This window comes from Gymnodraco acuticeps, unplaced genomic scaffold, assembly GCF_902827175.1.
Source record: "Gymnodraco acuticeps unplaced genomic scaffold, fGymAcu1.1, whole genome shotgun sequence".
NCBI classification, from domain to species: domain Eukaryota; kingdom Metazoa; phylum Chordata; class Actinopteri; order Perciformes; family Bathydraconidae; genus Gymnodraco; species Gymnodraco acuticeps.
Genome location: NW_022989974.1, coordinates 1,832,583 through 1,849,573, shown reverse-complemented (window position 1 = coordinate 1,849,573; position 16,991 = coordinate 1,832,583). Strand labels below are relative to the sequence as shown.

The following is a 16,991-nucleotide window of genomic DNA, read 5'->3' as shown; positions in this document are numbered from 1 at the left end:
CAAGTCTGGGCACGTTGAGAACTGTACCTATATATGAAAGGGGAGTTAGTCGGTTCTGTAAGAGCCAGCATGCGGGACCGGCTTTACAAGGTTTCGGTGAGTAATATGAGTGCAATGTGTAACGTTAATGTCAGCTAGCTAACATTAGCTAACAAGGTACACTAACGTGTTTTGTTTTAGCAACTAGTTTTCTCCTTAAGAACTTCGTGGTCTCTGTGTATGCTGTGGATAACATTAGTGTTCACAAGAACAAGGTATACTCCCGTGTTTTGTTTTAGTTGCTCTTCAGATTGAAGCGGCCAGTTTTATATCGACTATACCAGGGGTGGCCAACCAGTCAGAGGTTAAGAGCCACATTTGTTCTATGTTACTGCAAAGAGCCACATCAAACACACAGGCACTGATACCGCTTGTTTCCGTTTTTTTCTCCAAAACAATGGTAGGGGAAACACTGGATAGTGTTTAATCAACGATAGGTTTCCCCCCCTCAAAGGTGATTGGTTCACTGCATCACAGGTATTATTGTGATTGGGCCACATCAAAATTAGACTTGCTGTCATCCTCTCATACTGACACCTGACACCACACATACACACCGGGAGCCGGGACGAAAGTAACACGGGACGAAAGTAACGGAGCGATTTTATCCGAGCCCAAACAACTTTGACCGGCCAAATTACGTTAATACTTAACAGACCTACTAAATATCAGGTTTAACTGTCAGGAGTAGCTAGTGTTGTCACGATACCAACATTTTGGTTTCGATACCAAGTCAAGAATTGCGATTCCGATTATTTTTCGATACTTTTCTTAAAAAACAGTCTTAAATGTAATTATTGTGCTTTATTTCACACCAGAACCATAACCATAACACAAACTTTTAAACAATGAGAACAATAAATTAAATAAATGACAAGATATCCTATTAAATAAAATTAATACATTTCTTACAGACAGGCCTCGTGGTGTCCGTAGGCTTGCCCTCACTGTCAGAGATATAGCTCAAATACTTCCAAATTTCGCTTCTGGCGTCTTTGTTGTCAACAAGCCGAGGCGCAGCGGCAGTTGCACTCCCACTTGCAGCCATGCTTCTCGTTTTCTCACATGCTCTGGCAGCTAGCGCGTGCACGAGAGAGGGGAGGGACTTAGAGCGTGCTTGAGAGGGGAGGGACTTAGAGCGTGCTTGAGAGGGGCGGGACTGCAGGCACGGCTGCAGTGCAGGGAGTGGAAGCAGAGCGCTGAACACACACGGCTCTTATTAAAACGGCGCTTTCTCACCGGAGTACTTTCCCCCGTCATTCTTAAAGTACCGATACTAATGAAACGGAGGAATCGTAACGTTTTTAACGGCAGGGTATCGCGGTACCTTTCAAGTATCGGTACACCGTGCAACACTAGTCAGGAGTCAGTGTCTCTCCCCCAAACTCACACATATACAATTCGATATGAACTGAAGAGCCGCATGAAACTAGGCAAAGAGCCGCATGCGGCTCGAGAGCCGCGGGTTGGCCACCCCTGGACTATACTGTATGTGTGATCTCCTTTTTCTCGTTGTGTCATTTGAGTTTATTTGCTGTGTGTAGATTCAAGGATTTTGGTTATCTAGGCACAGCTGTGTGTGACTCCCTCTGGTACACTGGTATGTGTTTTCCTAATGTAGAGAGCATTGATTAATTAATAAACTACACACTGAGTCTAGATCCTGACCAAATCCTTTTTTTATTGTTGATCAAATGTTTTTCAAAAATGTATTCATACACATTTAGAAAAATACAATGTACAATCACAACCAATACAACACAAATTACAAACAATACAGAAAAAACAAACAATAACAACAGACAAGAGGACAAAACTATGGAAAAATAAACCCTCCCACCCCCAGATCTGGACCATCCTTGTATTATTGCTCATTCAATCTATTATAGCATGCTAACAAATGGTACTTACTTTATTTTTACAGATCTGCATGGGAGACGATGGCACGATGCAGAGCGCTGTCTGTGATTGTGCACAGGAGATGTACAAATGCAGCCACGCTGCAGCATTGGCAATATTTGCCATGTGGCAGATCAGCTCCACAGATGTTGAGTGCCAGTGGAGGAAGCCTGGCACTTCCAAAGTAGTCCAGCCGGTGTCTCAACTTTACCAACAGCGAGAGGAGACATACAACCCACTGGCCAGAGACATCGCCAACTGTCAACTGGGGGGTTGTAAACGAGGCCGAAGGGGTGAAGGCTTTTGTGGAGGCTTTTGTGGAGGCCTATCAAGTGACAGTGTTAGAATCGAGTCTGGTCTCTTTGTGAGTGAGTCGGGTGTTTTGGGAGCATCACCCGATGGACTTGTGCAGCCATCTGCCCTGCTGGAGGTGAAGTGTCCACACAGCCAGAGGAACATGACCATCGCGGAGGCAGTCCAGTTACCATCCTTCTGTCTCCGTGAGGAGGGTGGGTCATATATTCTCAAGGAGAATCACCCATACTGGCACCAGGTCCAAGGGCAGCTGCACATCACAGACCGGAGTCTCTGCTACTTTGTTGTGTGGACCACGAAGGAGGCGATCATCATCCCCATCCCCAAAGACCCTGCATGGCATGGAAATCTCCTCCTCCTGGAACAATTCTACACCCAGCATATGCTCCCTGTGTTGGCCAGTAGAGAGGAGGACATTTCAATAAACATACTCTTAACACCCTCGGACTCTGCGTTGTGTTTCGTATGTGTGATGGGGTGTTATGCAGAGGGGAGGAAAACAGGACACAGCAGATTGGGATTGTGGTGGAGATGCTGAGCAGTTATTTAATTGTTGCATGTAATTATTATTATTATTCTGCGTGCTTCTTAGTTATTCCATCTTTTGCTGTAACATGGATCTGTATGTAACTCTATATTTACTTGTTATCTACCACACTTCCTTCTACATCATACACCATCATTATGATGGTGTATATAGGATATATATATTTGTATACATATCTGTAAATTGTATAATTTTATTTAAACGTCTTTTTGATCTCTCAAACTGAGTAAGATTGACAATAAAGTTGACTTTGAAAAATATATATATTCTTTATGAAAATAGTTGACTGTTGTCAAATGAATCCAAATGAAACGTTGGACTGAACTACAACTACGCCTTTAAATCTCTACGGACTGTTTTTCAGTGGGATGGCAAGTTCCTATCTTTAAACATTTATTAGTTTTTTCTCAGAACAGATTTGATTTTCTGAAGTTAATTTAACTTTGCTGACCATGTAAGGTCATCATTAAAAGGTACAATCAATTTGTTTAGGGTTGACTAAAATAATGAAAAACATTCATTTGGATAATTTACTGACCGAATAAGAAACTCAATGATGCTCTACTCACCTGTTCCTTTTTTATAAAGTGAAACAGTTGAAACGATAGATTTTAGTAAACTTAAAAACAACCTTCTCCAAAAGCTATCAAGGAATATACCGAATACTTGTTTTAGAACTTTATTACATATTTTTATATTAATAGTTTGAATGATCCATAATTGACAGAAGCTTGTGTTTACACTGACCTGTTACTCATATATTAATGTCTTTGTAACTTCAGTAAACCACTACCTCACTAATTTCTTTCATTCATCACGGTTCAGTAAACTAAGTGATACATGAACCAGTTTAATCATTATAATAACGTAGGATTGCAACTCTTTGAAAATGTAGGTGGCTCTTAAAAGAGCTGTTGTGTTTGGGTGTGCTGGTCTCAGGTCAGTCTAAGCCCTCTCTCCGCGGATGCGGCGGGCCAGCTGGATGTCCTTGGGCATGATGGTGACCCTCTTTGCTTGGTTCATCTTACTGGGGGGCAGCTACATGGATGTCGGTGCAGTCCACAATCATTGCGCAGTTGAAGGCAGAATTAATTTATTATTGACTCCGAATGAAGCACAACTTCATGTCATACAATACAATGACTTTATTTGTAATTGTGTAAAAAAATATGAGCATTGATTAGCAAGCAGGACCTGCAGGAACAGAGAATGGTGATGGATGGAGCTGGGAAGAGAGAAGAATAAAGAAAACATCAACTTTATTATCGGATATTAAAAATTCAATTTCAAAACAAGTTGCCGCTCCTACAGTTTTCTAGTATGTAAAGATGATTTCACATGACCTATGCAAAATATCACACTCAATACATGTGTGTCTCTGGGGGGTGCATTGTGCCTTTGATGTATATAAATAATATACCATAACCAAATACTATTACGTACAGTGGAAATCAGGTTGCCAGAGCAGGTCAGTGTGCATGTTCCTCAACGTCTCAGCAGTTACAGGTGAGGTAAAGAAAATAAAAGAGAAAAAGGTCAGTAACAACACTTTAAAGTAACAACACTTTGAATAATTATCTCTTCTAACAATTTTCTCTCAATAAGCACACAACGACTGTCTTTCCAACAAACAGATTGTCATCACAATGAAACACGTCCAGAAGAATGTCATGCAAAGCTCCCTGCCTGCCTTCGACTCTCCCTGAACTGCTTCCTTAGCACCCGGTGGAGGGCGCAGTAGGCTACTCTTCAAAAGTTTCACGAAATACTTACCATCATGTTTGGTTACTGTTTAACATTTTGGTTTACTTCATGTAATCAAATAATAACTTCATGGTAAGGCTACTAAAAATGACAAGGCTAAGTAATGTAATGCTAACTAACGTGCTCGCTACTCGTCGCTACTAGCTAGGTAGCTAACTTGACTATGCACATGAACATGCACAACATGTATATTACCTATGATATTACCTGATATGTCTGATCCAGCGACTCCTGGTCCTTTCATCAGACGGGAATCGATAGAAGGAGCAAGTGGTATGATCACTTTTATGACTACAACCTGGTACAAAGCACACAGGCATCTTGTAAAAGTGAATTTATTTTTAGCGATCTATAATTTATTGGAGGGAATAAATCAGTTATGAGATCTTCTTCTTCTTCGCTTTAATTACGAGTCTTATTATAAATCACCGAGCATGCCTGTGACATCACTTACGCGACCCAGAATGGGATTTGGGATTTGTAGTCTTTGTAGTAGCGTATTTTTCATAGTCTTATATTTGAGCAGTTTTACGACAAAATGTGACTTTTTTGACATGGAAATGATTGTTTAAGACTGACAAACCTCATATGTGTAGTTCGTGGCACAATTCAAACGGGATAAAAAGTTACGTGTTCTCTCTCCATTGAATTCAATGTACATGTTTCACTTCCGGGGTCCCATGGTCCGGAAGTAGATGGGCGTGACTTCGCCTCTCCATAGTGTAGAATGTGGAAAACACGTCGGAGTACAATATAAAAAAAAGTCATGTTGAAACATTTGCAAAAAAGTTATAGTATGTTGAAAAAAGTTCATAGTACATTATTTGGAAGGAATGTTATGCAAATTAATTCAAACCACCTTCACCTCGGGCCTTCAAAGTGAGGGCCTTGGGGGTGGGGCCCGAGGGAAACATCCCACAGCCTCGACCTGCAGAGCTGAGTTTATTTGCTGAACAGCCTCCCACACATTGTTTAGAGAAAATACACTTTTTTGGGTCTCCAGTGTCAAATAGATAGTACATTTCACTGTAAGGTTTTATTTATTTTTGGCTTCAAAGTGGGATTTGTCCTTCAGTACACCCTAGCTCACATGTGTCAAACTCAAGGCCCGGGGGCCAAATCAGGCCCTCAGGATAATGTTTAATTCCTATTAGACCTGGCCCGGTATATTGCACGCACACCTTCACTCAACCCTGAGGATTTCCTCAGCTCAGAGCCTGAGCCCAAACATTGAAGAACTTGCCCCCAAGATGAGATGCCAAGTATCTGGCTTGAACTAGCATCCCAGAGCAGCACACTGAGTTCAAATGGATGTTTCCTTCTGCACTTTTTTTCTTGAGACAACAGGGCATGTTTGGTTTTTTCGTTGAGGGAAATTGTTTTTTTTAAGCTGTTGTTGGTCTGTGGAAAAATGTAATCATAAAAAATGAATGCAACTGATTGTTTAATGTTTTTATAGGCAATAATTTAAGATTTGTTAGTTCCAGGTTTAATATGTGCAATAAGTTATTTTCAATAACTTTGGCATTGAACCAGTCCGGCCCTCGACTAGTGCCGATTTTTTGATTTTGGCCCACTGTATTTGAGTTTGAGACCCCTACCCTAGTTGTTTTAACTGAATTTAAATAAAAGGTCAATGATTGCCTTTCTAATGCGAGCATGACAAATGATTCCAGCGATGATTTAACAACATAATTAGTTTATTCACAGACAAACGTTGACATATTGCAACACACAGTAGCTGTTACTGAGTGAAACCGGGTCAGGCAGGTTACAATAACACATGGGATACTGGATGGACAATAAGTAGTTAAGTCTTTGGTTTGACCAAAAAAAGACAACGGCCTAGACTTCGCAACCGTGCATTCAAAAGGCACTTGCATTTTTATGTTAAAAACAGTTGCTGTGCGATCGACAGTATGGTTATATACAGTACAAGACATTATAGTGATTTATGTAAGACACTTTAGAGCAAACAAAAACACAGCGAGGTATTCCATCTATATTATATAACTTGAGATGATTGACAGGCGTTCACAGATCAGCTAAATTAATGTTACATAAAGATAATTCCCTCTTAAAAAGGCTGTCAACAGGTCTTTTCCCCGAGTGTCAGCCCAGCCAAAATCTGAATGCATGATGCAGTGCCATATAAATGTTTATGACTGAATGGCAGTGAATGGTTCCCTAAACAGGAGTCATTAAATGTTTAAAAAATTCATATTGAATTATGATCGTTTTGATATCCAGTAATGTCTGCGTTTCTTTATAAGTGTTTTTAATTTGGCTGTTGTCTAGGAGACTGACTCCATGCATTCAGATCTTTTCTGGCTCGACTGAAGAATGGAAAACAATCTCAGGAAACAAGAGCTATCTGACAATCACATGCGGAAATTAAAAACATCCTTCAAGATTCACATAAATGTCAGGGAAGGAAAGAAAGCACTTCATGGAAACTGAGTGTTAAGGACAAATTGGTAAAACTTAGAGAACACAGATGTGATGCGACCTCTGAACACACACTGATCTGCAGTCAGTGGTTGCATGACAGCTGTGGAGTGACTGCTCGTCGGATGAGAAATGGTAATGTTCTCCGTTGAGAAGGCACTTGGTCAGTTTGTTGCTTTCTACATGTGCTCGGGGTGGTTCTGCAAACAGCTTATGAACTCTGTGACGGGGTGGCCCTGATAGCAGATCTGATACACGGCATTGAACAGGGGGAACCTGGGAGGAAGGAGGAGGAACAGTGAATTCAAACATCATGCTGGACTGAGTGTTTTCCACCCAGCTGTGAGATTGTGTGTGCTGCAGCTTCACTTACTTGTCGACAAGGTCTTTGTGCTTGAGGATCAGGTAAACCTCCGCTGCCGTGGCCGGGCCCTGCAGCTTCTGACCGTTCAGCATCTCCTTCTCCAGCTCCTCGATGGTCTGACACAAACATGGAGAGCAGGCAGAATGTGAGCTCTTGTTAAATAGACAACTAAGAGCTTGTCCATACATTACATTTTTTATAAAAAGATATCAAATGATCTGTATAGTATGTGGAAGACAGTTAACATACTTAACTATAGACTAACATTTTTTTATTCATTCAGTATTATATACAAAAATAATCTCCAAAATCTTCATTTAAAACAATAAACTTTATCACACACACACACACACACACACTGGCTGTCTGTGACAACATTCCAGGGCAAAGCAGCCAATCTCTGGGAAGCCAGATCTAAAAACACATCGGCAATGTTCTGCTTATCACAAAACACACTACATAAGAGAATGAAACAAAGTAGTAACTTTAAGGCGGAGTTATTATTGTCCCTTGATGACATAAATCTTATATTTTTGAAAGAGTCATCCCAGTTTAACCGAGGAACCTCACAATAAAAGTGTCTTCAAAACGTAAGACATTTTTCTTTAACTTATTTAGTGCCTGGCCAATAAGGGAACAATGTTTGTCAGTCATTTATTCATATTGTATCAAGGCAAGGCAAGTTTATTTATATAGCACCTTTCAACACAAGGCAATTCAAAGTGCTTTACAAAAATAAGTTAAATAACTTTAACTTGAGTTAATTTTACTGAGCTTGAGAAGTACAAGGTCATATATACAATAATGCAATAGAAGACTAATTCACTGCAATTGCTTTTGAGAAGCAGTAACCATTACATGTTTAAGATATGTTAAAGCTGCATTTCATACAGTATGTTACGTTGTCAGTGAGGACACAGTTATCACTATACACAAACATTACTAGCAACAAATCAACAGCAGTCCCCAGCTTTGGCTGCCGGATCTCACATTTCTTAAAACCTAAATTCACCTTCCCAGTCTTCACGAAAGCCTCGGCCACCTTGCGGTTGCGGCCCCCGTAGCAGGTGGTGATGAGGTCGGCCACGCCGCAGCTCTCCAGGAAGGTGGCGGAGGACACGGGGCCCGCGGTGCAGAAGATCCGGGCGAAGGCGATCATCTCCATCAGACCCAACCGGATCACTGCTGCCTTCGTGTTGTCCCCGAAACCCAGACCGTCACAGAAACCGGCTCCGACCGCAACGATGTTCTGAGGACCAGAGAAAGTGTTAGGAAAGAGATGGAGACACACCTAGATACAATGGACAGGATACAGTAACAGCATTCACATATTGTGTAATCAACTAAAGAACTTTCTATTTGTATCCTGAGCAATAACCATCAGTTCCTATAAGTGTTTTGGAAGTATATACATTCCACAATTAAAACGTTGCCAAGTCCAATATTAAGTGTTAAACTTAAACATGTTCATAAAAAAAACAACCAAGAGCATAATTTTAGAGAAGCTGAAATTAAAGTATTTTTGTGCATTTCTGGCTAAAATGTGATTAACTAATTCACCAAAATTATTTCTGATCATCTTTCTGTCGAGCTTCAATTTATTAATCCACTATGTAAAAATCTGCAAATACAATACATCTATTTAGGAGTTAAGGAAAAACACTATCTTTCAAACATTTACAAAACAAATTGAAACCAGTTTTTATGTGTGAGCTTTGTACGTGTGTTTAACATTTGAAGATTACACATTTACACATGGTTTGGCGATCTGTTAATTGATAATATTGAGACAAATGTATCTCCATAGTTCTGTAATAAACCACCTTCAGGGCTCCGCAGATCTCCACCACGTCAGACTCCTCCACCACCGTGACCCTGAAGTTGCTGGTCTGCATGAGCTCCTTCAGGAGGGCCCCGTGGTTCTTGTTCTTACACCCTGCAAGCAGAAAGAAGCACCTGCTTATCTTTTGGCATTTCTCCAAGATGACCAGAGTACTTTTATTAGCAGTCATGATTCAAACAGTGACTCTGCATATTTTAGAGTACAGCTGTAATACTCCATTACGTTACACTGATCCGATACTAATCCTTTCACACACACACACACACACACACACACTCAAAGGAAATCCCATTAACCATGGGGTCATGCGGTGCCTTCAAAGACGTGTAGGAAAGAAATGTGAAACTAAGGCAGCCCTCTGTCATTTACACAACAACTACAGAGCAGAATAAACGTTCACCCTCATGCTGACGGAGCAGAAACACAGAGCACCTCCTGCTTCATTATTATAATCTAAATCTTGATTAAAGTGAAACTTTGTCCCAACGTAACAACAACCCTTTAATAAGCAATTGAAAAACAATAGGTCAGAGTGAGAAATAAAGGCCATGTAATCACACTCACCAATGGTGGTCTCACAGAACTTCTCATCAGCCACCTCATTAGCGATGTTGGCACCCATCAGCACGCTCATGTTGATGCCCAGCTTCTCCTGGATCACATCGGAGATGAGTTTGAGTCCATCAGGCCCCTCGTCTACGCCCTGGAGGACAAAACACACAAGCAGCGTATTTACATTGAGCCATAGCACACTGTGATCTGGGTCAAAGGTCGCGCTGCACAACTGGTTAGGGCAGTCTTACAGAAAGTTGGTTCGCATAGGTTTGGTACATTTCATTTACATTTGTTCAGAGGATCTACAAGCACACATTAAAAAGCAATACTATATCCGGTTAAATAGAAACCATACACTGTAATCTTTCAACGCATTTACAGATCATTAGCCAGATATAATAGTCATTTAGGAAAGTAGCCTGAAGAAACATTATCATGCGGGATATTTACTGATCAATCATGCTTAATGAGGAGTTTTAAATGTATATTTTTCTATTAATTTCTTAGAAATCTGTTTTCCCTTTAAACCTTATGTTTGCACACAGTCCACATTGTCGACTAACATTTTCAAAAGTTACTTTTCCACATTCGTTATCTCACAACAGGACACAATTGTGTATGTATTTGATAAATGAATAGATTTATTTGGCAAATTAATAATTTGCGCTTTTTATTATCTGCTAAAGGGCTTAGTTAATATCTGCAACCCTAATCAAACAACATGAAGAAGCATCACCTCAACATTCAGAGACAAATGGATAAGAATTCAAAGAGCAAAGTCGAACCTTGATAAGTGACATGCCCAGAGCCTCGGTCTTTATCTTCCCCTTTATGGAGTCGCACACTTTTGCGACAAACTGGTGCGGGATCACAAACACCAAAATGTCTGCATCACAGGACGCATCCACCAGGTCTGGGACGGCCAGCTGAGGAGGAAGAGGAGCGTGAGGAGGATGTTCAAATGTGATGCACCCTACATAAGAGCTGGTGCAACAAAGCACTTTAGGAGAACATTCAGATATAATATCTACAATTACAATCTATTATGCAAGCTGAGATGGAAGAAGCCTTTTAAAGCAACAAGAACAAACGCAGATACAAAGCATGTGTACACATTATGCCTCAAGGACCTAAAATAAGAAACATTTCTGTAACTGTAGTGCAGGGGTTCCCAACCTTTATTGTGCCAAGGACCGGCAGATACATAAAAAAAAAAAATCGCGGACCGGTTGTCAATTTTAACTGATTTTAATATTTACTCACCACCAGCAGGTAGCAACAGAGGCTAAATGTATGTAACAGCCTGAACAAATACTAGAACAATATTCATCCAAAACATATTAACAACGTTTAAAAATGAACCGGTGTCGTTTTTTGGTTTTTCGGAAAAACGGAAAACCAAAAAACCGACGTTATTCAGTTTTTCAACCAAAACGGGAAAACAGATAAATCAACGTTTTGGTTTTGTTTGTATGATTTACGGATAATCCAGTGAATGCTGGGAAAACGAGGAGAATGCGCATTATGAAGGAGGTGTGTGTATGTGTGTGTGTGTGTGTGTGTGTGTGTGTGTGTGTGTGTGTGACACTGGCATTTGTTTTCAGAAGATATTATGATAGTGACGTTCGTTCCGGTGCACGTCCGACAGCATTTAGCACTAGCCTACATCGAGATTAAGATTAAACTAATTTATTTTGGGAACACCCGCATATAGGCTACCTATGGAGTTAGCCAGATGTGTGTAAATTACTGTTCATGGTCATTTGAAAACAAATGCCGGTGTCGGACAGACACAAACACAGAGCTGAGCAGAGCACAGCACAGCACACACATCATGCGCCTTGGTGACTGGACATCTCCTTCATAAAACTAATAAAAGGGGGAGTAATCGGGCAGTTCGATGTGTGTAGAGATGTGTGTGGTTAACACGTAGCAGCCTGCAGTCACTCGCTGTTCTGATGAAGGTAAACACAGCGAAGGCGGTGCGTAAAAAGGCACAGCTCTCGGCGCTGCACTTCTCAGAGGCGGAGTTACACGTCCCGCTGCTGCAGCCATTTCATGAAGTGAAGGAGGTTTTCCTTCTATAAACAGCTGTGGCAGCAGATACCGTGAGAGTCCCGGACATGAATTCATAGATCAAGGCAGACTGGTTTACTCTCCTGTTTTGCCAATCCGGTGCTTAAACAAAGGCAAGGCAAGTTTATTTATATAGCACTTTTCAACACAAGGCAATTCAAAGTGCTTTACAAAAAAATGAAAGACATTAAGAAAATGGCATTTAAAATCAGTCATTAAAAAGAAAAGCTATAAAATAAACATATAGCTCTACACCCCTGGCCGACATGTCCTTAAAATGAAGTCCGAGTTTGAAATATATCTCAAATAATGTATGCACTGCCATTTCCCCACATCAACATAACAGTCTGCAATTAAACGGTTGTCTCCTGTGCGCTCCTCGATACTTGGTGCACCGGTAACTTTCTCGTGCGCACAAGAGGCTGAGACCAGGCTGAGCCGCCGAATCCCTCGGAACATCATAAAAGCCATTTTCAACGGTTATCTGGTGAAAGATTAACTAGGCTACTGGATGAAATAATATAACTGGTATAGGTGCGAACATTAAACACTTTTTGAAAAAAATATTATGATAAAATATTTTTATATATTTATAATTCTGCAAATATTACGATAAACTCACAGCTATTTCGCAGCCCGGCAGTAACACCTCAGGTTGGGAACCCCTGCTGTAGTGCATGCATGTTGTAAACAGACAGCAAAGCAACAGGCTGGACAAAGAATATATGTTTTAATGGTGAAAAACAAACTGTCCTTACCACATTAGCTGGCAGCTTGTGACCAGGAAGGTACTTCACATTTTCATGGTCAGTGTTGATTATCTCAGTCAGTTTGCGCCCATTCACCGTCTCCTCGAACACCCACATCTTCACTGTGGTGTCAAAATTTGAATTCTGAGCAGCATTGGCACCCACTATCTTGGCAATGGCAGAACCCCTGTATTGTTAATAAGGTACAGGTTAGTAGTTGATCTACATAAGAAAGCATGTCACATTGCATTTAAAATCATTGTTAATTAACAAAACAAGGACACAGCGAGTGTGGAATCCCACATCTAGTGATTTTGCATTTTATGTCTTAATGTCAGAGTTCAAAGACTTGTTAATATAATAAGATTGCTGGTGTGAGCATTACCTCAATAATATTCATGGTTCCTGTGTTTCCTGCTGATTTACTCAAGAGTTGGTGCCCTTTGATCAGGAGCAGAATGACCTGGCAAACTACACTGAAGATAAGCTGAAATGTGTGACCATCTAGCCCTCGGTTCATGTGTGGAAACAACCAAGCACCAAACTCCTTTTTAAGAAATCTGTTGATTTTATATTTATGCAGTTATTTTACTTAATGGCTAAAACAGGATTTTGAGATATTCTTCTATTAATGTTGGACCAATTAATTTAAATTCAGCATGACAACAACAGCACATAAGGCAACAATTATCTTTGAAGTGACATTTATTTCCAACAATAGCTTTAATCTTGAAAAGAATACCAAGTTTTAATCAGATGTTTCAGCTAATGAAAAACAAATGTTTGTTTCGATTAAGCTAAGCTCTATGCCGAGTTTAATATAATCATTAATACATTATTTAATGGCTAACAATTGTGTTTACTACTCTGTGGTTTTAAAGTCTACATGTTTATGTTAAATTACGACACTTATGAATGAGGTTTGGTGAGAACACCATCCACTGTAGTTCTGTGGCACATTGTAGACAGCCAATTATATAATGGTTGTACAATACCATTAACATATATTGCTAATAAGAAGAGTGAACTCAAATATAGTAAGGTTAACTTTCATGTTGCTAAAGCAGTAAGGTAATCGCTAACATGACCGCAACATTAACATTAATCGTGACTCACATGTGGTCAGTTTTATGAACACTCAGCAGGTTTCATAGCAACCGAACCAAGGCTACAGTCAGCGTTTACTCAAACTAACTAACTGTCAAATAGCCGTCAAAGGTATACATTAAAACTACCTTTCCCATAGGACATGTTGTTAACGGCTAGTTAACGTTAGCTGGGTGGTTGCCCGGTGATGCTAAGTTGGCTAGCAACGGTTCAAAGGGTTATCAAGCAATATGTGATACGCAAAGATTGCAACGCATTCTAATGTTAGCATTTCAACACGTAAACCGATATTAACACAGCAACTTGCCAGTTTCCAGAGCCAATAATGCAGACTTTCTTCGGAGCTGCCATCGTGGAGAGGTAAACCGATGAATAGGGGTTGAGTCAACACAGACTGTGGACCTGCAGTGTGGTTATGCAACACGCTGAGCAGCATCTTATTGGCCTTCCGGGGGGAGACTCTGCACCGCCCTTTAAAATTAGGGCCAAGTCCGGTCACTCATTCATCCACAGCCCCTGGGCTCAAAGTAAAGCGGGCAAAAGTGAAGTCTGCAGGCATTCCACGTGTTATGACCTTTATATATACACAGTCTATGGTTATGACCCAATACCTCTGGTTAATGATGTGATAAGTGTGTGTGCAAACAGTCTTTTAAGCAGACACAGTGGTACAGGGTTCTGTACTTAATCCTTCTGTCCTACTACTTGATCTAAATCCACCTCAATTCAGGTATATTGTGCTGCATGATAGCTTTAGTTATTTGACGAATAGTTTTGCAATACAATTATAATAAATAATAGATCGATTTAAAGTATTTTTCTTTAGATACTTACTTTAGTGCTTTTGTTTTTTAAGTTGAACTTTAAATGCATGGATTTTTACTTACTTTTAAGTATTTCTACCCTGTGGTTACTTCTTTTACTTGAGTAGAAGTTTCAAGTACTTTTTCAACCACTGTTTGCCAGAAGGTACACCCAGTGGTGGACAGTATTGTGGGCTACATAGGTAGGCCTACTAGTTTGATGTACTTTACTGAAGTAATTCATGAATTGCACTGCTGTACTGCTGCTGTACTACATTTCACAGGATATACTTTTGTAATAGTATTTTTACATTAAAGTATTGATACTTTGATTTTGTGTAAGATGAAAACACACTTTTCATGATCAAACACTCATAAACTGAAGACTGATTATATGAAACATGATGCATTGCTATAGATTAAACTACCTTATGTTATATAATGTAGATAAAAAACCTCCATCACCACCAAATTAAAATGCTGAATACTGAGAAAAGTTTTTCATTTAGGGCTTTTGATTCTAGTCCTCTCCCTGCTTCCACCACAGTCAAAAATATAGCCGGTGTGAGGGAAACTTCTGAGGCAATTGGAAACAGGACTCAGAGAGGCACGTGGAGAGCTGGAGCTTTGATGGCAAACACTGATGGTTTATTTGGAGCTTCGGCCGGATAATTCACATGACATGTCATGAGCCACGAGTTGACACAGGTTGAGATGCCAAATCAATTCTGAATAACTCTTCTGTAGTTCGAGGTTTTCACTAGTTCGAAGTGTAATAATCAACATTCTTTATCAGCGAGACTAATCAAATATGGGCCCTGAATCTAACAGCTGTCGTCCATAGAAAAGAATGTGCGCCAGGGAACCTAGGTTCCAGAAAAGAAGGGCCTCTAGATGTCCCTGAACAATAAACTATCTCATGTCAGCTTGTGCTCGGTCATAAACTGGCAGCAACAATGCGCCCAAGCTGCCCCTCCTTAAGAGAGATAGCAGCAATTCCCAAGGCCGCCAGGGGTGTCAAACTAAAACACACAGTGGGCCAAAATAAAAACATCTGTACTAGTCGAGGGCCGGACTGGTTCCATTTTTATTGCAAAACGTATTGAAATGAACTTATTGCACATATTAAACCTGGAACTGACAAAGCTTAAGCCTTAAATGATTGCCTATAAAAAATCAGTTGCATTCATTTCTTATGGCTCTATCTGCAGCTTTTCCGGAGTCATTTCTTATGATTACATTTTTCCACAAGCCAACAGCAGCTTCAAAAAAACAATTTCCCTGAAAGAAAACAAACAAACATGCCCTGTTGTCGCAAGAAAATCAGTTTGCTGCTCTGTGATGCTAGTTCAAGCCAGATACTTGGCATCTCATCTTGGGTGCAAGTTCATCAATGTTTGGGGTCAGGCTCTGAGCTGAGGAAACCCTCAGGGTTGAGTGAAGGTGTGCGTGCAATATACCGGCGGGCCAGATCTAATAGTAATTAGAAATTATCCTGCGGGCCGAAATTAAATCCACCACGGGCCTGATTTGGCCCCCGGGCCTTGAGTTTGACACATGTGCCGTAGACCTATGCCATGGGAAAAGAGACAGTGAAAGGAGAAAAGTTTAACTGTGTCAGTGGTTGAATACCTAAGCAAATATTCCCTAATAGCCGGCACATTACAAATCATGAGAGCGATCATAGAAAGTGTACTGTCTGAGGAATTATTTGGTCTGGAGGACTCAAACAAAAGGGGAACTTGTTGCATAAGAGTTGGAAGAAAAGACAAACAGGAAGAAACAAAACTCCAGATTCAGCAGTCTGGTTTCCACAAGCAAAATCCTGCATATTTAGTGGAAGTGGGCTTACAGCCTTAGACACATGAAGTAATTCACTCTCATACGGCAACAGTCGCTATGCCATGGGAATATCTTAAAAGTATTTGTTCTGGACAAATATAAGTTTTGATTTGATAATAGTGCAAAATAAAAAGCAAAGGGATCATCAGGGTTATTATAATTCAACCTGAAATTGTCAAAAGTCAATGTCATGGTGGCGATAGAAGAAGTCAGAGGACCACCAAAGTATTCAGGGATATTGTCTGGAAATCATGAATTTCTTTGGGTAAAGTTGGGTAAAAAAGTGAATATGATTCAGTTGTGACACAAGTGTTATAGCGACCACATTTCCCAGAGCCATGACTCTTGCCATGCTGCAAATGATAAAGAAGTGGAAATCTGTATGATATCCCCTAAAATTAAAGATATTTCTAGGATAATTCTCATGAGAGAAACAAGGCCTGGGCAAAGGCTAGGAAATCAGGCTCAGAGGTAGAATGGCTGCGTTTTAGGCAGCTAAGGAATAGCTTCACATCGCAAATCAAAAGTGCTAAATCAAAGTACTATCTGTCAGTAACCACAAAGAATCTGAATAATCCTGGAAAATGTTGGAAAGCCATTAAATCGTTATCCACCGGCGATATCCGTAATGAGCTACCTC

At 40.3% G+C, this 16,991-nt stretch overlaps 1 protein-coding gene across 2 annotated transcripts; it reads right to left on the bottom strand.

Moving 5' to 3' along the window:
• Nucleotides 1-6,243: 6,243 nt before the first annotated feature.
• Nucleotides 6,244-14,237, bottom strand: LOC117543009 (glycerol-3-phosphate dehydrogenase [NAD(+)], cytoplasmic). 2 transcript variants are annotated; one of them, XM_034210985.1, is made up of 8 exons: nt 14,014-14,237; nt 12,609-12,786; nt 10,560-10,700; nt 9,784-9,922; nt 9,200-9,312; nt 8,389-8,625; nt 7,386-7,492; nt 6,244-7,288 (listed from the first exon to the last, which is right to left on the bottom strand). In XM_034210985.1, exons 1-8 carry the CDS (start codon nt 14,055-14,057, stop codon nt 7,192-7,194), a joined length of 1,056 nt encoding a protein of 351 aa, XP_034066876.1. In that variant the 5' UTR covers nt 14,058-14,237; the 3' UTR covers nt 6,244-7,191. The 2 variants fall into 2 exon arrangements, with proteins under 2 accessions (XP_034066876.1, XP_034066877.1); XM_034210986.1 differs by lacking the exon at nt 14,014-14,237 and adding an exon at nt 12,985-13,091.
• Between the last annotated feature and the right edge of the window lie 2,754 nt (nt 14,238-16,991).

Excerpts from the sequence above, each read along its gene's own strand:
- LOC117543009 (XM_034210985.1), bottom strand. The coding sequence starts at position 14,057 with ATGGCAGCTCCGAAGAAAGTCTGCATTATTGGCTCTGGAAACTG. Across the intron at positions 9,313-9,783 it reads GTTCTGTGAGACCACCATTG|GGTGTAAGAACAAGAACCAC; the intron begins GTGAGTGTGATT and ends TTCTGCTTGCAG. Across the intron at positions 8,626-9,199 it reads AGATCTGCGGAGCCCTGAAG|AACATCGTTGCGGTCGGAGC; the intron begins GTGGTTTATTAC and ends TCTGGTCCTCAG.